Raw genomic sequence first — 26,973 nt, 5'->3', positions numbered from 1 at the left:
TAAACAGGTTGAACTGGCCCATTTAACAGTCCTATAAGTAAATAATGAATTAAATATTAATGGATCCTTATTCTTTTAGAGCCTTAAACCTATTTAGACTCTCAATTCTAAACTTACATCTATGGACAAAAAATATATCAATTGACCAAAAAAATATATTTTTTTATTTTTAATAAGGATTAGTTAACATGTGTCCTTAGATCACATGATACCATTAATAAAAAATTTTAAATATTTTATTTAATAAATATAAAATAAAAGAATTAAAAATTTAAATTTTTTATATTTTTAATAAAAATATTTTTATTTTGTAAGAATAAGATAAATAAATATTTTTAATAATTATTAAAAAACCGGAGCTGAAATGGTCGAATGGGAACTATAATTCTGAAAATCATATCGGATCCACTGGTTTAACCAGATTAACTAGAAACGTGTCTTTTGACTGATTCAATTAATTTTAGAAACCATTTGGCAAAAAATAGGTGAAAGAATATGTTGAATTGATGGTTAACTAGTGAATCGGTTGAATCAGTCGGTTTTTTTAAAATGACCGGTTTTGGAGCTCAAGCATAAAATGTCGTCGTTTAATTGAAAAAAAAAATAAAAAATTCTCTCGGTGACTAATCCTAGACCCATACATGATTCAACAGTTCACAGATTCAGTTCGCCCTCATAGCATCCCTAGTAGCGGCCACCTTCTCCATCGCTGAACTCCTCTCCTCCGCCAGAGGGTGTCGTCGCCGCCGGCAATGTGACAGACAGAGCGTGTTGCAGTCGTCGTCTTCTGCTCCAGCCTCTGTTGTCTCTCTGTTTTCCAATCGCAGCTACCTCCGCTGCTCCATCCGGCGGCGTCTCTCTCTTCTCTAGCCAACCCCGTCCCCCGCTGCTCTGCCATCGTCCTCCTGAAGCCTCGATTTCTCCCTCTGCCGTGCCACCTCCAGTCTCGCCTCCAGCCGCGATTTGTCCCTCCACCGAGCTTAGCCTTGGTCGCCTCCATCCCTTATTTCTCCCTCCAGCCTTGCTCGCCTCTGTTAGGTACACGATTATCTCTTCTTCTTCTTTTTTTTTTTCCGATTTTGAGTTTTGAGAATACATTTTGTTGATGATTGCTCAACTGCTGTGTTGTGGAACTGTGGAAGGTTGTTCATGCTTCTTTATTGTTTTTTTTTTGTTTAGTTTTATTTAATTGTTCAGTTTTGTTGTGTTCTTGTTTCTTACTGTGCTGTGGAATTGCTTCTTCCCGTTCGAATTGGAGACTATACTGATTTCTTTTCATCCTGTTCAAATTGAGGTGGGCCGCAGAATCTTGTCCTAGAAAATTGATATGTCCACTTGAAATGGAAGCTTTTTACAAATCAGTTAAGAGAAAAAAATTGTAACTAAAAGAATGTGTAGCGGTTGCCTATCATGGATGATTATCTTCTGTTGTTATATCTGGAACTGATATTGTTTGATCAAGGTTAGAAGTCCTGTTGCTAATGTGTAATATACATGAAGATTGAGAAACTTAAATGAAAGAACCAAGCTTCGGCTAATTTTAATTCATACAATGCTTTAATTGCTCTGCACCCTATCTCACAGTGTATGCCACTTTGACAACACATTTTGTTAATGGTTCCTCAGGTGCTGTGTTGTAGAACTGTGGAAAGTTATTCTTGCTTCTTTAGTTTTATTCAATTGCTCAGTTTTGTTATGTTTTTGGCATATTGCTATGCTGTTTTTTCATTTTAATTGTTATTGTGCTTTGTTTTGCATTCTTGCTCACTGTTTTTGTTACCTAATAATTACTACATAGCTGTTCTTATTGATTTGTTAATAATTGATGTCTTATTACTGTCTTGATTTTCTTTAGTCGTAAACTTTGAACTTGTTTGTGAACTTTTAATGATAAATTATAGACAAATTATTATGTGAAATTGTAAAATTTTGATTTTTAATAACCTAGAAATTATTAAATTTAAATATTTTAAATTTTATATTGAATTTTTAATAATTTTATTTTATATTTAATTAAATTGGTTTCAACCATGGTTCGACTTTGGTTGAACTATTGAACCAATCACTTCACCAATTCACTGACTGGTCCTGTTCCCGCAACCTTGATAGGAACTGGGAAGGGTTGAGGCCTTGAGGGGAATTGAGTGTAATAAGCAGAAGTGAAGTGAAGAAGTAAGATTTTGGTGTTTGATTCGTCAGTCACAGAAGAAGAGAAGAGAGTGAAGGGAGAAGCGTTGATTTGATTCGAAAATAATGGAAGATGGTGAGATAGAGGAAGTTTCAGCACATGCGGTGGAGGAAGACGACCAAGGATTTTCGCATTCCTCACAAAACCGCACGCCAGAGGAATCACCCTACGAAATGCTGCAGAACAGCAAGACCTCCGTCGAAAACATTGTCACCGAAATCCTCTCTATCAAGAAACACGCCAAACCCAAGCACCTCCTTCGCGAGCTCATTACTCAGATGTTCCTTCACTTTGTTACTCTCCGCCAGGTCCCCCTTCACTCCTCTAAGTGTTTTTTTTTCTGGTGCAAATTCAAAATTGAAATTTGAATACGCCTGTTTGTTTCAGGCGAATAGGTCTATTCTGACGGAGGAAGACCGTGTCAAATCGGAAACGGAACGCGCCAAGGCACCGGTGGACTTAACGACGCTGCAGCTTCATAACCTGATGTACGAGAAGAGTCACTATGTTAAGGCGATTAAAGCTTGCAATGATTTCAAGTCTAAGTATCCTGACATTGAGCTTGTTCCTGAGGAAGAGTTCTTCCATGACGCTCCTAAAGATATCAAGGACTCTGTTTTGTCGAATGACGCTGCTCATAATCTCATGCTTCAGAGGCTCAATTTTGAGTTATTCCAGGTGCGTATCTTACCTGTTCTGTGTGTTTGGCAATATTTAAGTAGGTGGGTTCAATAATGAAGTAATTTAAGGGAATGGCCATCTGGATATTCGTTAGAAAGAATACTAGAGAGTAGAGAGACTGATAGTTGTTGTTTGATGTCTCATAGCAAGATTTTATTCGAGTTCATTCATATTGGGTGCCTCTGCTTTTACCAAAATTATTATATTGATAAGCTAGAGGTTGCTGATTTTGTAGTGTTGATTATTGAATGATTTTAGCAAGCTTCTAGTTGTACCACGTTAAAGTTGAAAAGAATCTTTCACTTTTTCATTCTTCTATCCTGACTGGTTGAGCAATCTTCCTATCTTTGGGTTTTAATCTTGTGAATAGCAATAGAGAAGCTTATAATTCATTTCATATATGCAATTTTTTATCAGCGCAAAGAGCTCTGCAAACTTCATGAGAAACTGGAACAGAAAAAGAAAAGCCTTCTGGAGAGTATAGCAAACCGAAAGAAGTTCCTGACAAGTCTCCCCTCGCATCTTAAGTCTCTTAAGAAAGCATCGTTACCTGTACAAAACCAACTAGGAGTGCTTCATACTAAGAAACTGAAGCAGCATCATTCAGCAGAGCTGCTTCCACCTTCTCTTTATGTGATTTATTCACAGCTGTTTGCTCAAAAGGAAGCCTTTGGTGAATCCATTGATCTGGAGATTATAGGAAGCCTGAAAGATGCTCAAGCTTTTGCTCGTCAACAAGCTCACAATGACACTGGTAATTTGGAGTTGATATTGTAACTTGCAGTTTTTTTTTTTGGCATGGAATTCATTATTGATTTTATCCACACAGGACTATAATCAATTATTGTAACATTATATATAGCTTTTTTCCCTCTTTTTTTAAATCTATTTTGGTTTTGTTTTGGTGATTTAACTTGAAATCATTCCATCACTTAAACGATATCATTCTGGACAGTATTGAATGCCATGTTTATTAATGGTCTTCAGTTCATGTTTCCTTTGCTTAGTTAAATGGATAACATTTGCTTTTTATGAAATGCATGGACCTCAGATAGCTTGTAGATTCTTGATCGTATGAATATTTTGGTCCTGAAGACCTTTTCGAATTTATATTTATTGTTAATTAGATTTGCTCTGGATGGTTAACTGTCATTAGATTCTACTGCGCAGGTATTTCCTCTGCTACGGAGAGTTCCAAATTGGAAGATGATGCACCGGATGAAGAAGAAGATGATCAAAGGCGAAGAAAAAGGCCAAGGAGGGTTCAAGGCAAGGAGAGTCTTGATCAAGCAGGAATATTTCAGGCTCACCCGCTTAAAGTAATTATCCATGTGTATGACGATGAGGCATCTGATACTAAGTCTACAAGACTCATTACTCTGAAGTTTGAGTATTTGGTGAAGTTGAATATTGTATGTGTTGGAATAGAAGGATCTAATGATGGTCTTGAAAATGACATCTTATGCAATTTATTCCCCAATGATACAGGGCTCGAGCTTCCTCACCAGGTCAGGCTGCCTTCTTTACATGTTTTTTAAACCCCCCCCCCCCTGCCTCTCTCTCTCTCTCTCTCTCTCTCTCTCTCTCTCTCTCTCTCTCTCTCTCTCTCTCTCTCTCTCTCTCTCTTCACATTTATCTATCTCCATCTTTCATTTGTTTTTTACTCATGCCATTTATTTTTATATTTTGATGGTGATGTAGTCAGCCAAACTCTTTGTTGGGGATGATGCTACATTCAATAATCAAAGGACTTCACGTCCTTACAAATGGGCTCAGCACCTAGCAGGACTGGACTTCCTGTCTGAGGTGTCCCCGTTGCTTCATACTGGTCATGGAACTTCTGACAATAGTGGAGCAGCCAAGAGTGATGATGTTGTATCTGGTCTTTCATTATATCGCCAGCAGAACAGAGTACAGACAGTTCTGCAAAGAATTCGCTCAAGGAGAAAAGCTCACTTGGCTCTATTGTGAGTTGCTGGTCTAATATGTTTACAGTTCTAGAATATGAAGGACCCTTGTGAAGATAATTACAATAGTCTTGATCAACTGGAATTTTGCTTTTGTGCTTTTGCTTAGATTGTTTGCTGTGACTATCATCATAATATTCCCCTTTTGTGAATTACAGTAGTGGGTTTCCTTTGTCTAATATCATTGCTTTTGGTTCATTTAGTGAAATTGCATTCTTTTGTTGAGATCTCTGGTTATCTTCTTATCGCGGAGATTCAAATTTATAATGGTGGATTTTTTTTACAATTGCCTTACAGGGAACAACTAGAATCTCTGACAAAGCTTGAATGGCCTTTTTTGTCCTGTAAGAGTGTTCCGTGGGCTTTGCACGCTCCTTTGTGCAATTTGAATGTTTGGTCACCCATACGAGCCATAGATGTACCTCGCGTGGCTTCAACTCCAGCTCTCATGGATAAAGATGAGCATGCTCCAGAAGCAATGGATATTGATAGAGCTGAACATTCTGTTGCCACAAAGGAAGAACTGGAGAGTATAACAGAAGATGGGGAGCTCCCAACATTGATTCCCAACATGTCTAAGTTAGATCACTCCAAGCAAATTACCTTAATTTCAAAAAGTGTCACACCTTCACTGATTAATGTTAGGTCACAAAGCTTCAAAAAATTCGAAGAAATTGAAAGTGATATTGATGAGCCAGCACAAATTGAACAGGAAGATGAAGATATAGAATCGTATCATTATGGCAGAAAGTCTGTGTCATGGATGGACTGTGGGGTCAAGGAATTTTCCCTTGTTCTCAGCAGAAAATTCAGTGCAGATGAGTCAAATGTGAATTTAGAGGCAAAGGTAAACAAAACCCTTCCTTTTATCTGCTGAATTTCATTCCCAAGACCAGTTTAGCATTTTCCACCTTCCTCCTTTCTTTGGCAGATCAATATCAGTATGGAGTATCCTCTAAGGCCTCCACTTTTTGCACTGAGTCTACGCTGCCTATCCACTGGGGGAGACCATTATCAGAATGATGGATTGGAGTGGTACAATGAACTACGTGCTATGGAAGCAGAGGTGAGTAACTTAGGGCTCAACAAAAGTTAGTGTTACTACAATAAATTTCTATGCATAGCCATAATTTGCTTTGTATGTTTTATAGAAAAATCCTTGACCCAACAGAACAAGAGTTAGAATATAAATAGAAGAAATATGGAGGAAACCATCTGATATATCAATCCTAGTAACGCTTATCTTGATTTATTTTCTTACTCTAGGTCAATCTTCACATTCTAAAGATGCTACCAGTCGACCAGCAAAATTATGTATTGGCTCATCAAGTGCGCTGTCTTGCTATGTTGTTCGACCATTATTTGGATGATGCATCACCAACATCTGAAAGGACAAGTAGTACTACCTTGGTTGATGTTGGCTTGTGTAAGCCTGTCACCGGCAGCTTTCTGGCAAGATCATTTAGAGGAAGGGATCGCAGGAAGATGATCTCCTGGAAGGGCACGAAGTTCACTTCCAGCTGTTCCTAGTGGATGTAGATTCTTGGCTAGATTATTAGAGCGAGAGATTTAGGAACATCATCTATAAGATCAAATCCAATCCCAGTTGTGTTGTAGAAATGCTAATATTCTAGGTTTAATTACTATGTGACTCTTTGTAGTTTTACCAAATTTGTAATTAAGTTTCTCTACTTTAAAAGCTTTCAATTGAGTCCTTACATTATTTTTAGTTTTGCAATTAGAATTTTTTCAGTGTAAAATATGTTAAGTTAATAGAATGTTTTTTCGCAAATTGAAAGAATCCACGATTAAGGATCTAATTAGATTTTTGGTCATATATTTTTTAAGAGAAATATTCTATTAATTTTAATGTTTTTTATATGTGAAATACCTAATTATAAAATTAAAAATAATGTCAAAATTCTGATAAAAGTTTTTAAAAATATAAAAACTTAATTACACATTTAATGAAATTATAGGAATTGATAGGATAATTAAGCCAATATTTTACTTATGTAATGTCATTCAGGCTACCATATTACCATGAGACATCATTGTAACTGTAAGAGAAAAAAGTTTCTGGTCCTCCCTCCATATTTCCGCTGTTCATCATTATTCTGATTGAGTGGCAAATGGCGAGCAACTACAACTTCACGGATTTCAATTCTACCACCAGGACTAATATTCGATTGTATTCTCCTGAGCTCTATTGAGCAGGGGATGCTGTATTTTTTATTGGTTTTACCTTGCCATATCCAATCATAATTTGAGATTCCCTGAAAAAGGTGAGATTTCTCTGTTGAGATTTGAGAAACTTTGCATCGTCAACTGTACTGATAGTTATACTGAAAGTGATGTGATGATATTCTTCAATATGAAGACATCTGGTTATTGAATGTCGGATTAGACGATGATAAATAAAAATGAGCCTTCCACTTTAGGGGATAAAGTTTAGAATGGGCGCTCTTACAACTATACTGAACACCAAAACCCAGACCCTTATAATAGTCCGAAAACGAGGAAGGCATATATTGAATACAAACGCTTCAATCTCTCACCGAATCAAATTCGGATTCTACTGAACAATGGCGCGTAAAAAGAAAAGAAAATAAAAATGATGTAACCAACGATGGCATGAAATTGGACGCATGCTCAAACATATTCTGATGGTATTGTGCTCAACCTCCCTAACTGGGCATGATGTTTTAATAAGAGAAACAATAGATCATGCTTTTCAAGTGCTAATCTAAATCTACAAGAGACTCAATCTACAACACAATTTTTATATTTTATATACATAGATTTCAACTGTGAGATCATAATCCAATCTTTCACTCTACCATGGACCAGTTTGTGTTCGTCTTAAGCATCTTCTCTTGCCGTTTTGTTGCAAATTCATCATTTCCATAACCTGTGAAATTGCCAGATGTAGCAGTTAATTACGGTGATGGCGTCAATTTAACCAACATAAATCACCTGGGATGAGACTTAAAAATTCTGTCTTTGACAAATAAAATGCTATGGCTACTCACATAATGATGTATTCATGTAAAAATAATAGACAAGATGTGAACACGTATATCCTAAGGCAGTTTAGTCATTTAATAATTTTTTATTATCATGTAAGTCTTCACCTCCAAAAATTGCAACGATAATGTCTCTCTTCCTTTTCCACCGTTTCATGTGATATTAAGATAGGAATAAGATAAATAATTAGATAATTATCCCTGCTACCTTTACCTAAAAGGATAATCAAATAAATTCAACTACTATCCAGGAAATAATTATAAGAGTGCACAAACATGTCATGACAGAAAGCTCAGAGAGGCATAAGCCATCCTTTCAGAAAATATATAAAATTATATTATATATTGATCAAATAACAAATGAATCAAAACACTTAAACGATGGGATGACATAATTAATAGAAGAATCAAAATCAGGTGTTAGTTTAAAGCAGTTATTTCATCATATTTTGTTTGCACCAAATCCACTTTCTTATTCAGCATACTTTGTTAATGACAATAAACAAGTACACCAGATAGCATATATGCTGATTGACATAGCTTGGCCAGTCTATCTAGAAAGTTAAATCCACAATGCATGATATCTTGACTCACTAGCCCTTATTTAGTGTTTTTTTTTTTTTTTGTAAGCCCCTTATTATGTCATTACAATTACATGAAATGAAAAAAAAAATTCAGAAACTTGGGAAAAGGACAGAGAATAATCCAATATAAGACAGACAAAAAACCAGAGCTTAACTTACTTGATTTTTCTGAATTTCCATGATTTCTTCCTGCAGTATCCAAATAATAATCGATCAGGTGATATTTCAACATAACAAACATAATCCCTAAATTTATGTGCATATGCATCTAAATCTAATAACTGACAAATTTTAATAGCGAAAATTACCTGCTTTTTCTGAAGTTCTTGGTTCTCCTCTTTCAACTTTTGAACTTCTGCTTCTAATTCCATGGTATAAGCCTAAAATAAGTGAAAATAAAAATGAGAATATGAACTTACAGCAGCTATCTCTAAGATTTTCGGCCATGCTGGCTCCCTTACCACATTATATGGTCCCACTCAAATCTACTTACAAGTGAAACCACATTTACTTAAGATATATACATGTGCTCTCATGGATTTCATTATAATGCAACTGTTACTTTATTCACTGAATCGACTATTCCATACTACCTTGTAAATAACCTGGAATTCTTACACCTTCTCATGACTTCTCAAAATCTTTCACCTTTCTTCATGTCTATCACATTACCATTCTTCTGCTTATCTTTCATGGTACATATATACAGCATGTTCATAGAGAATGAAAGCAGAATGTCAAATTCTTGGCAGTATTACTATTGGGTCATGCTACTAAGCTAGAAATTATCCCTGGTCAGCCACTCGTATAAAAATTACGTAGTAGTTTCATAGTTACATTATTTTTGACAAACTATATTTCTATCTTTATAATCAAATTTCATAAATAATATAGTCAAACTAGATTCACATTTATAATAGAATAAGAATAAAAGTAAAAAAGCTTTTTTTTTGTATTTCTGAAAGCTTTGATTTAATAATTAATTACTCTATTAAAAAATATGTATAAAACATATATAATATATGCATACATATACATGATAACTGATTTGGTGGCTCATTTCAGACGTTAATAGATAGTTTTTGTTTACAATTACTATTATACTATAAGAAAAGCAATTAACACGGTGCAAAACTTCATCACATGTATATTAAAGAAGATGATTCCATATATCACTAAACCCTAGCATATCAAATTATCTATATGTTATTGATTGAGGTTTCTGCAACTCTTATTTTGTTATGGTTACTAGCAGGTAGTCAGTTCTTGTAGCAACAGTAGGTGAAGCCCAGGAGGTTGGGGGCTAAAAAGTGAACTTGAATGAGGAAAGGCAAATAGTTGTAAATGACTAAACCCAGGATAAGAATGATAATCACACGGCACCGAAGAGGTATGAAAACAATAGCTTACCTGCTTTCGAGCGCGGGACCTAGCTGCCGACTCTCTGTTCTTGATCATTCTCCTCTGCCTCCTCTCAATCACCTTTTCAACTGCTCCACCGCTCTTCCGGCCCCTGAGGCCACCGTTAAATACATAAGGCACCGGAGAAACCGAAGAAGTATCTCCATTGCTCTTTGCCATCTTATCATTGGAAATCTGGCTAGCCGGCGAGCCAGTAGCAACATGAACAGGCCCAGGTGACAAACCAACCATCCCCATCCCTCCTCCTCCACCTTGCACAAGAGGCATAGCATAGCTCATAGGAGCTTGTTTGGGGAATATCTGAGGCTGATGCTGATGAGGGGACTGTGAATTCTGGATCTGCATCTGCTGATTGGAAGACCTAACCCCATTAACATTCACAGGCAAATTTGTTCTTGGCTGAAGACCAACCAGAGGATCATTGTTGTTCACACCAACACTATCACCCATCAACCCTGGTACCTTGTTCAATTGCTGAAACCCTACTCCTAAACCGCCACTATTCCCTCCACCACGAGACAAATCAACAAAAACGCTGTCGTTTGCTTTCCCAGCAGCTGCCAATTGCGCGTCTTCTCTAACAACACCTGCTCTCACCAAGAACTCCTCCAGCGTGATCTCTTTCAACGTCGGCTGCCGCTGCGTCGTCTGCGCGGGATTCGGCCCGCCGACGCCGCCACCGGTCGACCCTCCGCCGTACTCCTTCGAAATGTCTTTCCAGACCTCGTCCACTGTCTTCTGACTCAGGGTTCGTGGGAGCGTCAAGGATCCCTGCCTCTGCAAATTGTTGATGCCGGCACCGCCGAAGCCTGCGGAGCCCGGTTCTCCACCGACACCCGTGGCAGACGCCATAGTTTGAACCTCTTCGGCGGTCCATATGTTTTTAAGAAGTTCATCCATGTTCATGGAGCCGAAGTCCTTTCCTGAACCTCCCATGGTGTTCATGAACTCATCGAACGTCAGATTGTACACGGAAGGTTGCCGTGTCAGGGGAAAATTCCCCGGCGGTCTCCCACCAGCATCTCCGCTTCCTCCGGCAGCAGGGCCAGGATCGTTGCCGAAATTCTTGAAGTTCATGTTTGCCTATTGTTTGGTGGTGATTCAATGAAAGCTGAAGAAAACAAGAATCGGAAAATTGATTCAATACCAAAGAGCTCAAATCTGTCAACTCTCAGTCTTTAATAATCGGAATAAACTGACAAAAACTGGTTTGTAATTATCTACAAAGAAACAATTATTCACTGTAGACCAGAACCAAATTATTTACGCTGAGGCTAAAGGAATCAGATAGAATTAATTAAAAAAAAAGAAAAAAAAAGACAAAGACCCTAAAACAGGGGAAGACAGAGAAATAAAATTAAAAGCAAAAAGTTGAATGTAATGAGTGTATCAAAAACTTTGACATTTTTGTTGTCCTAATCCTAGTTAACACTAATTAGCTAATGTGCAGCGGAAAACTCTGATTAGGGTAGTGTATGCAACAAAATGCTACTACTGATAAACACGGTTCAACTAAGTAGTTCCGATTAGAGCTCGCGTTCAGACTGAGGACAAGACTGATAAATTTACATTTCTAGTTATTTATGGTAAGAAAGTGGAAGAACAATGAATAAAAAGAAAGGGAAGAGTAGAGTGCATTTTACCTGTAGTATTTAATTTTTGTATTAATTTTAGGGGGTATTCCTGATCTGGTAATGTTTTTGGGGGAAGAAAAGGAGGGGTTGGTTGGCTGCGTAAGAGAGGCGTGGTGGATGTGCCAAGTGTCCAATGTCGTCTGTTCACACTCCTTTTTCGTTTTCGCTTTTCAGTTTTCAGGACACCACTCGCCTCAAAACACACACTCTCACACCTTCCATCGCATCAAAATTTGTGTGCTCCTTTCACAAACCACTACTACTACAAATCTAATTCTACTATTTCTTTCGTTATTTATTTATTTGCTTTATTTTATTTTTCTCTTGTTTTAAAAGTTTTGGGAACACACTCATTAATTTCTAAATAGTAAATATTATTGTAAAGTTGGCATCAAATCTTAAACTTATTATTTTTACAAACAATGAAAACGACTAATTGTTGTTTTTCAGCTTTGGTTCCGTAAACCAATGCTATGGAAGTCAAATCAAGCACGCCTGTCTCTTTGCAGTTTTTACTTTTTATTAACATAAAATACAAAAAAAAATTTTACTCCCTTCTCTTAAAAAATTGCTGAAATAATATATATTTTTTTATTTATAAAATATATATTTTTTATAATTTTTTTAAAAAAATTACTTTAATTTATTTTAATTTTTTGTATTAATTATCGTTAAATTTATTTATTTTTTAAAAAAATAAATTATTTTTTACAAAAAATATTCTTTAGCAAAAATTTAATTTTTTCAATTAAATTTTGTTTATCAAAATATATTTTAACAAATTATTTTTCTAGCGACTAGATTGTATTTTTACCAAAATATCTTTTAAAATGTTTTTCAATGATACCCTTCAATAATTTTTTAGTTACTAAATTATAATTTTAGCAAAATTTTCTTTAACAACAATTTTTTTTATATATTTTACTATTAATCTCATGATATAAATACATATTATAAAACATGATTTCACAAGTTTGGTTTAATATTTTTTATATTTTTCTATTAGTTTTACAGAGAAGAATTGTTTAATTTAATATTAAAATAATATACATTAATATCACAATTTAATCACTAAAAAAATAATATTAAAAGGTATCTTAGTAGAAAAAAAATAATTTAATCATTACAAAAAATTTTAAAAGATATTTTGATAAAAATATAATTTAATCACTAAAAAAATAATTTATTAAAAGATATTTTGGTATACAAAATTTAATTACAAAAAATAAATTTTTTGTTAAAGAATATTTTTATAAGAAATAATTAATTTTTTTTAAAAATAGATAAAATTGACATTAGTTAATACAAAAATTTTAAAATGAGTTAAAAAAAGAAAAAAATTTTAAAAAAATGTATATTTCACAAATAAAAAAAAGAAAATGTTATTTTAATATTTTTTTAGAGGAAAAATCTAAAATTTTTTCTAAAATAAATCATAAAAATGACCACAAACAATACAGTCCTCTGTCTCTCTCTATAGGTTTATTTATTCTTATTTTGACACAATTTTACAGGAAAACAAAAAGTACTATTAAACATAAAAAATTAGCTAGGCAAATGGCTCTTAAGTCTTAATTGCACGGTTTACTTTTATTTTTCGTTCTTTGAAATATTTTAAGTTTTTAATCCTTATAAATATTATCACTTTATAGTGTTGCTAACATTGAGATAAATAATGTTAAAAATAATTGACTATATTAAGTGTATATTAAAATTAACTATTAATATAAAATATATTAAAATATAAAATATATATTAAAAAAGTTAAAATATATATTTATACAGAAATATATAATAATTAATTTTAATGTGTAAATAATATTTTTATAAAAAAATATATTAAAATAATCGCATACAGGAAAAATAACAGAGATTTATCAAATGTTTTTGTTTCAATCATGATTAAAATATGATTTGGAAGTAATGAAAAATATAATATTAGGAGAAGGAGACGATAATGGAAAGTAGGAGACTGCCGACTTGGAGACGTGTACCAATAATAAAAGATGATATGGTTTGATGTGACAGCAGCCAATGATATTCTGCTTTCTGGAAGAATCAGAGCCGTACACGTTTTCTGTTAAAGGTATGGTCAGCGGTTCCTCCTTCATGAATTAAATAGTGTCTTCCCCACTCAAAATATAAAAAGAAAAAAGAATAACAGAAAAGTTGGGTAACTATAGGCAAAGGGCCGTAAGGGTGAGGTTATGCACATGTTGGTCCAAAAGCCCATGTCTACCCGTTTGCTGCACGTGACACCTTCTTTTTTCATTTTATTTTATTTTTTAAATAACAACATATAAAAGCCTAACGTATGAGTAGGGAGTAGCTAGTAATATCATTGGAAGAATTTTACATATACCAGTATACTTAGTGGTACACTGCTGTTCCAATATTTTTTGAGCGTTAAAATTTATAACAAATTATTTGGAAGGTTGGGAACTTGGAGAGATTTTACAGGTGGACATTTCTTTTTAGTAAAGTATAGTGAAGAAGGAATTCATTGTTCCGTTAACCTACTGAGAAGAGAATAAAAAATATGGTGATGGGTCTTGTGTGGCTACTTTAGCTGGCCTGTGGGAGTTGCAAGTTGCAATGCAACTATGAACTGGCTTTACGCGAGCTAGTCAGTTAATTTTTTTATACTTGTTTACTACATATTATAGTCCAAAAAAGACACTTTTAAAAAATTGACCATGATCATCTATTAGTTATATATTTTTAACAAGAGTGCTAATATTAGCTACAAGTCTTTTTAGATAATTCGTATTCAGCCCCTCAAAGAATATAACATATTAAGAGTGCACCCACACGTTAAAAAAATTAAATGGTATTCGAGGTTTTTTTTTTATCGTTAAAAAAAAAAGAATCTTAAAAGATACGAATAGTGAATAATTTTTTTGAATAATTTAAAAATATAATAAAAAAATTATCATAATATTTTTATAAGTGACAAATAATTTTTATATTTAGTAAATGATTTGCATGTTTGATTTGAATTTTTATAAAATGATTTGGATAATTATTTAAAAAATATATACAAAAGATCATAGTAATATTTGATCTCTAGGATTTTAAATTTTTTAAAAAATGTTTCAGTCATTCACAAAAAATAATATTAAAAATATTTACGTTATATAAAATTATCAAATTTTAAAAATAAAAATATCTTAATTTTTTAATAATATTTAAAAAAATCATATCAAAATCTAATTCTTAAAGTTTTTGAGAATTATATTTAATATCTGATTATTTTTTTTACTTTTTAAATATTTCGTGAATTTATTTGTATTCATAACTTATTATTTTTGTTAGCTATTTAAACTTTCGAATACTAGTTGAGTAGTTTATCCGAAAAACAAAAGAAAATTGTTAAGAAATCAATACTTTTTATTAATATTAGTTAATAATTTATGCCATAGGTATCAGAATCAAATTACTTTCTTATTTTCATAATAAATATTTTTTAATTTTATTTTGTATTAAATTAACTATTATTTTTAGATATTAATAATTTATTAATTAGTTTATATTTATTATACTCTTCAATTATTTACAAAAAAATAAAAATTATAATTATAGACATAGAAAATATATTATAATTAATATTTTTTATTTGTAAATATAATTTAATTTTATTTATATAATATATTTAATAAAAAAGCATCATGTATAACAAATAATAATTTAAATTAATTTGATCGAATGTTACTATATTTAAATTAAATAATGATCCAACTTAATTTGATGGCCCAATTTTTTTATTCTACTAACTGAGAGGTTCAATTTAGGTAACTAATTTAATTAAGCTTTTTTTTATAAAATAATTTAAATAATAAATAATTCTGTTAAAAATATTTTGTGTTTAGATTTTTAATTCTAAAAGTACTTATTTTATAGAAATATGATGAAAAATAAAAATATTAAAAAAAAAATTTTTTTTAGTTTCTCTATAAATTTTTAAATAATTTTTTAAAAAATTATAATTTAATTTTAAAAATTACACCAAATATTAATACTATTATTTTTTATAAATTAAAAATTAAAAAAAATTACTTCTAAAATTTTTCAAACAAACGGACCCTCGGCAGTGTTTGATAATTATGGTCTATGGTATTAAACCATATTTAGAACGACACCTTGCAAAATTTCCAAATCCCTTAGAATAATAATTAACCTCACGAGATTAATCCATTCTCATGCGCGTGTATCTTTTTAAGTGGATATACTTCTAGTTTTTAATATCTTGTTATATATTGCATAATTTCTTAAATTATTCGATTTTAATTTTTTAATATACTTTTTAGTTTTCATATATATATATATATATATATATATATATATATATATATATATTAGTAGTCATCATCACTCATTTTTTTACTTCAATATTTTATATTAAAATTAAATTTTATTTTATTTATATATAGAATAAAATATTATTTTAATTTCTTATATTTCAAGTAAATCTTATATTAATCATAATTAACAAAATTAAACCGAATCAGCCGATTCGATTTGAAAATTAGTGAATTAGACTTTATCCAGTTTGATTTAATTTTCTGACTGTTTAAGGTTAAAAATCGATCAAACTCACTTGAAATAAAAATATAAATTTTACTAAAAATTTATATCTATTTTTGTATTTGTTTTTTTCTAGAATTTGAGATTTGATTATTCTTAAATATTAAAAAAGATATATATGTATTTCAAATTTTAATTTTAAGTTTTTAGTTTTTTTATTTTTTATTTTATGCGGGATCAAATCAACTAGTTTAACCAGTAATTTATTGATTGAACCAATAAATTAATGAACCACTAGTCTAATCGGTTCATTCACCAATTGAGTTCTGATAACCATGATTTTGATATTTAACATTTAAATCGTCTTATTTTTATCTCAAAATGTTTAAAATGACATCAATGTAATCTCACCGTCAAGTCTCTCGGTTACACTTAACGGAAGTGATGGTGTGTACTGTTAATTATGTGATAGTTAATGCCACGATTAATCATTTCTGCCTATAAAATGCACACTAAGTCACCAACACTTCAAATATGAAACGTGAAACACCCTTATTACTAGAATATTATGCTTTCGGTTATGCCACTCTAATAGTGAGGATATTACGACAACGATATATACCTTTACATAGTAGGAGCCTTTAGCTGAAAAACGCAAAGAGTTTCTTTGAAAAATCGAAAATACTTTTTCTTTCCTTTTGACAAACATACATACATACAAATCGATTACAGCACTTCACATGTACATATATAAATACAAAGATTCTTCGTACAAGGAACTTACAAATATTAAATACATATACATCATTATAATCACGATTCCTATCCCTCTTTACAAAAATATAATAATAATGATGAGGAAAAAATAATAACTAAGATATCTAAAACATATACAGCATACCTAAAAACTTAGCAAAATCTCTATAGGCTTTCTCGTTCGTTTCTTGAAAAACATAGGGGTGCAGGGGGTGAGAACCTAACTGCACGGTCTTACTAGAGTAGCTATAAAATTGTCATAAGAGGATATATAAAAAGAAAGTTGTTTTCAACTGCAGTGATCATCGCTCGTTTTATGAACTTTTTGAACGACAATAATTAATTATTCAAAAATCCAAATTCATATTGAACTATTAGAATTTCAAATCTCAATAATATCCCATAGCATTTCACTACATACCAAAAAAAATTATCTAACTGAACTTACTAATAATTCATCCAATCTCGCCATCCGGCCCAAAACATAATCAACCACGGCCTCCGACCCAAAATATAATCAACTATGGTCTCCAGTCCAAAATATAATCAACCAACGTTCAACTCACCATAATCTGAACCAAAAATCACAATCACAAGTAATCAAACAATCACACACATAGAGAGCAATTACGATAAGTAGTACAATTAGCTGTTACACAAATTATCAAGGCAAACTCAATCAACTATACACACCTAAACAATAACAAATAGATGTACACGATGCATGCCTGTCCTATTGGTCATGAGCTCACGTGTTGGTGATTATGCCGAACCCGACACAAAATTCGCTTGGCATCTCACAAATTGGTCTCTCATTGCGCATTCCCAAGAAGAAAAATCAACAAATCATGGTACCATTATCTCAACGGAGAGTGCCGTCTCACCTTCTCCTGGAGGTACTGATGCGTGAGATTCTTGTACCCTTTTTTCATGTATTTTATAGTTTTTTTAGTTAAAATTTATTAAGTCGTATATTATTTTAACGCAAAAATCATCTTTGGATGCTACTTTGAGTTGTTTTAGTATTTTTATAATTTCGGGTGAAATTCAAAAAAATTTGACAGAATTTTGAGCAGAAACAGAGAAGTTGGCAGCACCCCCTTGGGCGCTAAACGCCAAGCTGGCGTTTAGTGCCACACGCCACAAACAGAATGCCTATACCCCTTTATGGGCGTTAAAGCCCAACTGGCGTTTAGCACCAGCAAGCCTGATCCGAATTGAAGGCCCACTCTTGAAGCATCTCTAGTTGGACTTAGCTTTTATCAGTTGTCCTCTATTTTATATTTGTAATTTTTATTTACAAACAATATCTTTTAGTTTTAGGATTTAATATTTTAATTTATTTTCAACTCAAATTAGGTTAGATAAAAAAGGGAAAAGATTCTCCATTATGGAGAGTCGGAACCCCTTTAGTTTTTGGCATACTTTTCAAAACCCTAGTTTTCTCTATAAGTCATGAGCCACTAAATCTCTTTGGTTAAGGTTAGGAGCTCTGTTTATCTTCTATGGATTAAGACTATTGCTTTTCTATTTTTATTAATGTATTGATTCAGTTTCAAGGATTACTTTTGTTCTTAATTTTATGAATTTAGGTGGAACGAAAGTATGACCTTTATTTTATATGCGCTCTTGTGATCCTTAGAAGATGTCTCTCACCTGAACAACAGCTTGAAAGTAAATTTCTCCTACATTGCTAATTACATGAACTAATTGGGATATGTGACATATAATCCTGTTAGCTTTGGTAATCAGGGTTTTTGTGGCCATAAACTAGTTTTGAACTTAAACCCTCTAATCGGAATTAGTAACCACGACGGTGGCGGTTGATGAAGGTTAGAGGAGACTAAATTACTAAGATATTAGAGTTTAATCATTTACAGTTTTCGATGAAATGAATCTTGCATTATTAAAATAGATGGAAATAAAACTTAATCCGAAAAAGTAAATATCTCTGATACCTTAACTGTTTTCTCTCACTGTTTTCACACCAAACTCATTATTTGCTTACTTTACTCTCTAATTTATTGTTAATGCTTTTTGAAAACCACAACATCAATTCTTCCATTTGCCTAACTAAGCCAATCAGTTGACTATTGTTGCTCAGTTCCTCGGTTCTCGTAGAATTGACCCTCACTTACCTGATTTATTACTTGAACGACCCGGTGCTCTTGCCGATTTAGTTGTGGATATCTTAAATTCTGCACTATGTTTTTGGCGCCATTGTCGGAGACTGATGGTGATTGACAACTACCTGTTGTCTGATTACTTAGATTAGGTATTTTTTTAGTTTTAATTGTTTATTTTTCTTTTAAATTTCGAATTAGGTCTTTTTTTTTTTCGATTTTAAGTTTGGTGTCCCGTTTGTGATTTTTCCTTTCCAAGTTTTTCGAAAATTTTTCTTTTTATTACTTTTCTTTGTTTAGTTTTCAAAAATTTTAGGTTATTGTTCTTTCTTATTTTTTGAAAATTTTGGTCCAATTTTTTTCTTTTTTCAATCTTATTTTTGAAAATTTTTAGTTCATAGCTTGCTTTGTTTTGTTTTATTTCTTTTTACATAGGATATCTGGTGCACGAAATTGCAATCACACTTTTGCAATCCCGCACAACTAACCAGCAAATGCACTGGGTCGTCCAAGTAATACCTTACGTGAGTAAGGGTCGATCCCACGGAGATTGTCGGCTTGAAGCAAGCTATGGTTATCTTGTAAATCTTAGTCAGGATATCAGAAATTATCAGGATTGATTGTGAAAAGTAAAAGAACATGAAATAAGTACTTGTTTTGCAGTGATAGAGAATAGGTTGAGGTTTTGGAGATGCTCCATCTTCTGAATCTTTGCTTTCCTACTGTCTTCTTCTTCATGCACGCAAGGCTCCTTCCATGGCAAGCTGTATGCAAGGGTTTCACCGTTGTCAATGGCTACCTCCCATCCTCTCATTGGAAATGTTCAACGCACCCTGTCACGGCACGGCTATCCATCTGTCGGTTCTCAATCAGGCCGGAATAGAATCTAGTGATTCTTTTGCGTCTGTCACTAACGCCCCGCCCTCAGGAGTTTGAAGCTCGTCACAGTCATTCAATCATTGAATCCTACTCAGAATACCACAGACAAGGTTTAGACCTTCCGGATTCTCTTGAATGCCGCCATCAGTTCTAGCTTATACCACGAAGATTCTGATTAAAGAATCCAAGAGATATCTACTTAATCTAAGGTAGAACGGAGGTGGTTGTCAAGCACACGTTCATAGTTGAGAATGATGGTGATTGTCACGGATCATCACATTCATCCGGTTTAAGAACAAGTAATATCTTAGAATGGAAGCAAGCATGATTGAATAAGAAACAGTAGTAATTGCATTAATCCATCAAGACACAGCAGAGCTCCTCACCCCCAACCCTGGGGTTTAGAGACTCATGCCGTGGAAAGTACACAAAGAAACGTGTAAAGTGTCATGAGGTACCGATACAATGTCAAAATATCCTATTAATAGTGAACTAGTAGCCTAGGGTATACAGAAATGAGTAAATGACGTAAAAATCCACTTCTGGGTCCACTTAGTGTGTGCTTGGGCTGAGCAATGAAGCATTTTCGTGTAGAGACCTTTTCTGGAGTTAAACGCCAGCTTTTATGCCAGTTTGGGCGTTTAACTCCAAGTTTTATGCCAGTTCCGGCGTTTAACGCTGGAAATTCTGAGGGTGACTTTGAACGCCGGTTTGGGCCATCAAATCTTGGGCAAAGTATGGACTATCATATATTGCTGGAAAGCCCAGGATGTCTACTTTCCAACGCCGTTGAGAGCGCGCCAATTGGGCTTCTTTAGCTCCAGAAAATCCACTTCGAGTGCAGGGAGGTCAGAATCCAACAGCATCTGCAGTCCTTTTCAGTCTCTGAATCAGATTTTTGCTCAGGACCCTCAATTTCAGCCAGAAAATACCTGAAATCACAGAAAAATATACAAACTCATAGTAAAGTCCAGAAAAGTGTTATTTTAACTAAAAAATAATAAAAATATACTAAAAACTAACTAGATCATACCAAAAACATACTAAAAACAATGCCAAAAAGCGTACAAATTATCCGCTCATCACAACACCAAACTTAAATTGTTGCTTGTCCCCAAGCAACTGAAAATCAAAATAGGATAAAAAGAAGAGAATATACTATAGACTCCAAAATATCAAGGAAACTTAGCTCCAATTAGATGAGCGGGACTAGTAGCTTTTTGCCTCCGAACAGTTTTGGCATCTCACTCTATCCTTTGAAGTTCAGAATGATTGGCATCTATAGGAACTCAGAACTCAGATAGTGTTATTGATTCTCCTAGTTAAGTATAATGATTCTTGAACATAGCTAGTGTATGAGTCTTGGCTGTGGCCCAAAGCACTCTGTTTTCCAGTATTACCACCGGATACATACATGCCACAGACACATAATTGGGTGAACCTTTTCAGAATGTGACCTAGCTTTGCTAGAGTCCCCAATTAGAGGTGTCCAGGGTTCTTAAGCACACTCTTTTTGCCTTGGATCACAACTTTATTTCTTTCTTTTTCTTTTTTTTTTTTGCGAATTTTTTTTTGAATTCACTGCTTTTTCTTGCTTCAAGAATCAATTTGATGATTTTTCAGATCCTCAATAACAGTTCTCTTTCTCCTTCATTCTTTCAAGAGCCAACAGTTTTAACATTCTCAAAACAACAAATTCAAAAGACATATGCACTGTTCAGGCATTCATTCAGAAAACAAAAAGTATTGTCACCACATCAAACTAATTCAACTAGTTTCAAGGATAAATTTCGAAATCCTGTACTTCTTGTTCTTTTGTGATTAAAGCATTTTTCATTTAAGAGAGGTGATGGATTCATAGGACATTCATAGCTTTAGGACATGAATTTTAAATTTTATTAATTATGAATTAAGAACAAGACTCAAAAATAGATATAAGATGAGACTAGAAAATAAAAATAGAAAATAAAAGAAAAAAGATTAAATAGGCTCCTAATGATAGAGGTTTTCACAGAGTTAGGACTCAACAACCTTGATTTTGAGAAGTGGATGCTCCCTCAACTTGAGAGGATAGCTTTTGGCGTTTCAATTCTTGGAGTTCACGCCCCTGCTTCTCTTGTTCCTTCAGCAATTTGCAGAGCATGCAGTTCTGATTCTGCTGTTCTTCCTTCAGTTGTTCCATAGTTTCTTGTAGCTTGATGATAGATGCTTCTAGGCTGGTCCAGTAGTCAATTTTAGGAAATTCAGGGAGGAACTCCTGCGCCCTCCTTTTGATAGAGTTGTCTTGCATTTGTCCTTCCATTGACTTCTTGGTGATTGGATGTTCAATGGGTATGAATTCATCTACTCCCATTTTTACCCCAGCCTCTTTACAGAGCAAGGAGATCAAGCTTGGGTAAGCCAATTTGGCTTCAGTGGAATTTTTATTTGCAATTGTGTAGATCTCACAAGCAATCACATGATGAACCTCCACTTCTTTTCCAAGCATAATGCAATGAATCATCACTGCTCTCTTGATAGTGACCTCAGAACGGTTGCTAGTGGGCAATATGGAACGCCCAATAAAGTCTAGCCAACCTCTTGCAATTGGTTTGAGGTCTCCCCTCTTGAGTTGGTTTGGGACACCCTTAGAATTGGTTATCCACTTAGTTCCAGGGAGGCATATGTCCTCTAGAACTTGATCCAACCCTTTATCTGCTCTCACCATTCTCCTATTAAGGGATTCAGGATCATCTTGCAGTTGAGGCAATTTGAAGATTTCTCTTATTTTGTCCAGATGGAAGTACATAACTTTCCCTCTGACCATGGTTCTGTAGGTATGGTAAGCAGTTCCAGTCATTCTCTGCTTATCTGTTAGCCACAGATTTGAGTAGAATTCCTGAACCATATTCCTTCCAACCTTTATCTCAGGATTGGTTAGAACTTCCCATCCTCTGTTTCGAATTTGCTCTTGGATCCCCGGATATTCATCTTCTTTCAGATCAAATTTTACTTCCGGGATCACTGACCTCAGACCCATTATTTTGTGATAATGGTCTTCATGTTCTTTGGTTAAGAACTTCTCTTGATTCCAAAGATTCTTTGGATTATTCTCTTTCTTTCCTCTTAAATTGGTTTGTTTTCCCTTAGGAGCCATGATCTTGATGAATCTTGGCTTAGTGATCACGGAAAAGCACACCAAACTTAGAGGTTTGCTTGTCCTCAAGCAAAAGAAAGGAAAGAAGAGAGAGAAGAGAAGAGCAAATTCGAATGGTGTGGGGGAATTAGGGGGCCAAACGTGTATTTATAAAGTGGGGAGGAGAGATTTCGAAAAAAAGAAAAATTTGAAAGAAGATTTGAGAAGATATGGAAAGAATTTGAGAGAAGGGTGAGTTTTTGAACAAGATTTGGGATTGATTTGAGAGATTTGAAGAATGATTTTAGATTTTTGAAAAGTTGAAAGTGAATGATGAAAGGTTGAGATGCATTTATGTAGAAAAGTATGGGTAAGAAAAGGAAAGTTTGAAAAAATTTGATTTGAAAACAAAATCTTGGTCCCCCCACCTTTCTGGCGTTAAACGCCCAGAATGGTACCCATTCTGGCGTTTAACGCCCATTTGTTGCCCCTTTTGGGCGTTTAACGCCCAGCCAGGTGCCCTGGCTGGCGTTAAACGCCAGAATTCCTTTATCACTGGGCGTTTTTCTAAAACGCCCAGGATGCTGCACACCTGGCGTTAAACGCCCAGAATGGTGCCCATTCTGGCGTTTAACGCCCAAAATGCCCCTTACTGGCATTTTTTCGCCAGTAAGCTCTTTTTCTCTGCTTTTTGAGCTGAATCCTTCTGTAACTCTGTGAATTCCTTCATTTTTGATACTTGCCTTTGTAAAAACAAAACACATAACCTGCTAATGACTGGGTTGCCTCCCAGCAAGTGCTTCTTTACTGTCTTTAGCTGGACTTTTACTGAGAATCACTCAAGTCTCAGTTTTGAGCATTCCTGCTCAAAATTGCCTTCAAGATAATGCTTGATTCTCTGTCCATTAACCATGAACTTTTTGTCAGAATCAGTATCCTGAAGCTCAACATATCCATATGGTGACACTCCTGTAATCACATACGGACCCCTCCACTGGGATTTAAGTTTTCCTGGAAACAAGCGGAGCCTAGAGTTGAAGAGCAGAACTTTTTGTCCTGGCTCAAAGACTCTGGTTGACAACTTCTTGTCATGCCACTTCTTTGCCTTTTCCTTATAAATTTTTGCATTTTCAAAGGCATTGAGTCTGAACTCCTCTAGTTCATTTAGCTGGAGCAATCTCTTTTCACCAGCTAACTGAGCATCCATGTTTAGGAATCTGGTTGCCCAGTAGGCTTTATGTTCCAGTTCCACGGGCAGATGACAGGCCTTCCCATACACCAGTTGCTATGGAGAGGTTCCTATAGGAGTCTTGAATGCTGTTCTGTATGCCCACAGAGCATCATCCAAGCTCTTTGCCCAATCCTTTCTTCGGGCTATCACAGTCCGTTCCAGGATTCTTTTTAGCTCTCTATTAGAGACTTCAGCTTGCCCATTTGTCTGTGGGTGATACGGAGTTGCCACTTTGTGGCTAATTCCATATCTAACCATAGCAGAGTATAGCTGTCTATTGCAGAAATGAGTGCCCCCGTCACTGATTAGTACTCTGGGAACACCAAATCTGCTGAAGATGTATTTCTGGAGGAATTTCAGCACGGTCTTGGTATCATTAGTGGGTGTAGTAATTGCTTCTACCCACTTAGATACATAGTCCACTGCCACCAGAATGTAAGTGTTTGAGTATGATGGTGGGAATGGACCCATGAAGTCAATTCCCCATACATCAAACAATTCTATCTCTAATATCCCTTGTTGAGGCATGGCATATCCGTGAGGTAAGTTACCAGCTCTTTGGCAACTGTCACAGTTACGCATAAACTCTCGGGAATCTTTATAGATAGTAGGCCAGTAGAAGCCACATTGGAGGACTTTAGTGGCTGTTCGCTCACTTCCAAAATGTCCTCCATACTGTGATCCATGGCAATGCCATAGGATCCTTTGTGCTTCTTCTCTGGGTATACATCTGCGGATCATTCCGTCTGCACATCTCTTAAAGAGATATGGTTCATCCCATAGGTAGTACTTGGCATCTGAAATTAATTTCTTTCTTTGCATTCTGCTGTACTCCTGGGGTATGAACCTCACAGCTTTATAATTTGCAATATCTGCAAACCATGGAGCTTCCTGAATGGTAAAGAGTTGCTCATCTGGGAAAGTCTCAGAGATCTCAGTAGAAGGGAGGGACGCCCCAGCTACTGGTTCTATTCGGGACAGATGATCAGCTACTTGGTTCTCTGTCCCTTTTCTGTCTCTTATTTCTATATCAAACTCTTGTAGAAGCAACACCCATCTTATAAGCCTGGGTTTTGAATCTTGCTTTGTGAGTAAGTATTTAAGAGCAGCATGGTCAGTGTACACAACCACTTTGGATCCCACTAGATAGGATCTAAACTTGTCAATGGCATAGACCACTGCAAGTAACTCTTTTTCTGTGGTTGTGTAATTCTTCTGTGCGTCATTTAGAACACGGCTGGCATAATAAATGACGTGTAGAAGTTTGTTATGCCTCTGTCCCAACACTGCACCAATGGCATGGTCACTGGCATCACACATTAGTTCAAATGGTAATGTCCAATCTGGTGCAGAGATGACTGGTGCTGTGACTAGCTTAGCTTTCAGGGTCTCAAATGCCTGCAGACACTGTGTGTCAAACACAAATGGTGTGTCAGCAGCTAGCAGGTTACTCAAAGGTTTTGCAATTTTCGAAAAATCCTTTATAAACCTTCTGTAGAATCCTGCATGCCCCAGAAAGCTTCTGATTGCCTTAACATTGGCTGGTGGTGGTAATTTTTCAATTACCTCTACCTTTGCCTTATCCACCTCTATTCCCCTGCTTGAAATTTTGTGCCCAAGGACAATTCCTTCAGTTACCATAAAGTGACATTTCTCCCAGTTTAAAACCAGGTTAGTCTCTTGGCACCTTTTCAGGACAAGTGCTAGGTGATTAAGACAGGAGCTGAATGAGTCTCCATATACTGAGAAGTCATCCATGAAGACTTCAAGAAATTTCTCCACCATATCAGAGAAGATGGATAGCATGCACCTCTGAAAGGTTGCAGGAGCATTACACAGACCAAAAGGCATCCTTCTGTAGGCAAACATGCCAGAAGGGCAAGTAAATGCTGTTTTCTCTTGGTCATGAGGATCTACTGCAATTTGGTTGTAACCTGAATAGCCATCCAAAAAGCAGTAATAATCATGACCAGCTAGTCTTTCTAGCATTTGGTCTATGAATGGTAAAGGAAAATGATCCTTTCTGGTGGCTGTATTGAGCCTTCTGTAGTCAATACACATACGCCACCCTGTGACTGTTCTTGTAGGAACCAGTTCATTTTTTTCATTATGAACCACTGTCATGCCTCCCTTTTTGGGGACAACTTGGACAGGGCTCACCCAGGGGCTATCAGAAATAGGATAAATAATCCCAGCCTTTAGTAATTTAGTGACCTCTTTCTGCACCACCTCCTTCATGGCAGGATTTAGCCTCCTCTGTGGTTGGACCACTGGTTTGGCATTATCCTCCAACAGGATTTTGTGCATGCATCTAGCTGGGCTAATGCCCTTAAGATCACTTATGGACTACCCAAGAGCTGTCTTGTGTGTCCTTAGCACTTGAATCAGTGCTTCCTCTTCCTGTGGATTTAAAGCAGAGCTTATAATCACTGGAAAAGTGTCACTTTCTCCCAGAAATGCATACTTCAGGGATGGTGGTAGTGGTTTGAGTTCAGGTTTGGGGGGCTTATCCTCCTCCTGAGAAATTTTCAAAAATTCCTTTGTTTCCACTGATTCTTCTTGATCAGGTTGAGCATCCTTGAAGATGTCCTCAAGCTCTGATTCTAGGCTTTCAGTCATATTGACCTCTTCTACCAGAAAGTCAATAATGTCAGCGCCCATGCAGTCATTTGGTGTGTCTGGATGCTGCATAGCTTTTACAGCATTCAACTTGAACTCATCCTCATTGACTCTCAGGGTCACTTCCCCTTTTTGTACATCAATGAGAGTTCGTCCAGTTGCCAGGAAAGGTCTTCCTAGAATGAGAGTTGCACTCTTGTGCTCCTCCATTTCCAGCACTACAA

The 26,973-nt window shown here is 34.9% G+C and overlaps 2 protein-coding genes across 8 annotated transcripts; one reads left to right on the top strand and one right to left on the bottom strand.

Moving 5' to 3' along the window:
- Window positions 1-452: 452 nt before the first annotated feature.
- Window positions 453-6,628, top strand: LOC112705854 (THO complex subunit 5A). Its single transcript, XM_025756828.3, has 9 exons — window positions 453-1,038; window positions 2,110-2,496; window positions 2,576-2,866; window positions 3,287-3,623; window positions 4,040-4,377; window positions 4,571-4,836; window positions 5,134-5,683; window positions 5,768-5,902; window positions 6,103-6,628. Exons 2-9 carry the CDS (start codon window positions 2,254-2,256, stop codon window positions 6,364-6,366), a joined length of 2,424 nt encoding a protein of 807 aa, XP_025612613.1. The 5' UTR covers window positions 453-1,038; window positions 2,110-2,253; the 3' UTR covers window positions 6,367-6,628.
- Window positions 6,629-7,341: 713 nt separating this feature from the next.
- On the bottom strand, window positions 7,342-11,878 carry LOC112705853 (ABSCISIC ACID-INSENSITIVE 5-like protein 5). 7 transcript variants are annotated; one of them, XR_011864487.1, is made up of 6 exons: window positions 11,512-11,878; window positions 9,857-10,979; window positions 9,040-9,133; window positions 8,755-8,826; window positions 8,606-8,635; window positions 7,342-7,747 (listed from the first exon to the last, which is right to left on the bottom strand). XR_011864487.1 is itself a non-coding variant. In XM_025756826.3 (5 exons), the coding sequence occupies exons 2-5, from the start codon at window positions 10,943-10,945 to the stop codon at window positions 7,673-7,675; spliced, it is 1,266 nt and encodes a 421-aa protein (XP_025612611.1). In that variant the 5' UTR covers window positions 10,946-10,979; window positions 11,512-11,833; the 3' UTR covers window positions 7,342-7,672. The 7 variants fall into 7 exon arrangements, 3 of the variants coding, with proteins under 3 accessions (XP_025612611.1, XP_029144096.1, XP_029144097.1); XR_011864486.1 differs by having other exon boundaries at window positions 9,040-9,125; window positions 11,512-11,774; XR_003155604.3 differs by lacking the exon at window positions 11,512-11,878 and having other exon boundaries at window positions 9,857-11,503.
- Window positions 11,879-26,973: the final 15,095 nt, after the last annotated feature.

The sequence above is a fragment of the Arachis hypogaea genome, chromosome 8 (genome assembly GCF_003086295.3).
Source record: "Arachis hypogaea cultivar Tifrunner chromosome 8, arahy.Tifrunner.gnm2.J5K5, whole genome shotgun sequence".
NCBI lineage: Eukaryota > Viridiplantae > Streptophyta > Magnoliopsida > Fabales > Fabaceae > Arachis > Arachis hypogaea.
Note: the sequence above shows the minus strand (reverse complement) of the source record. Positions and strands in the feature narration are given on the sequence as shown.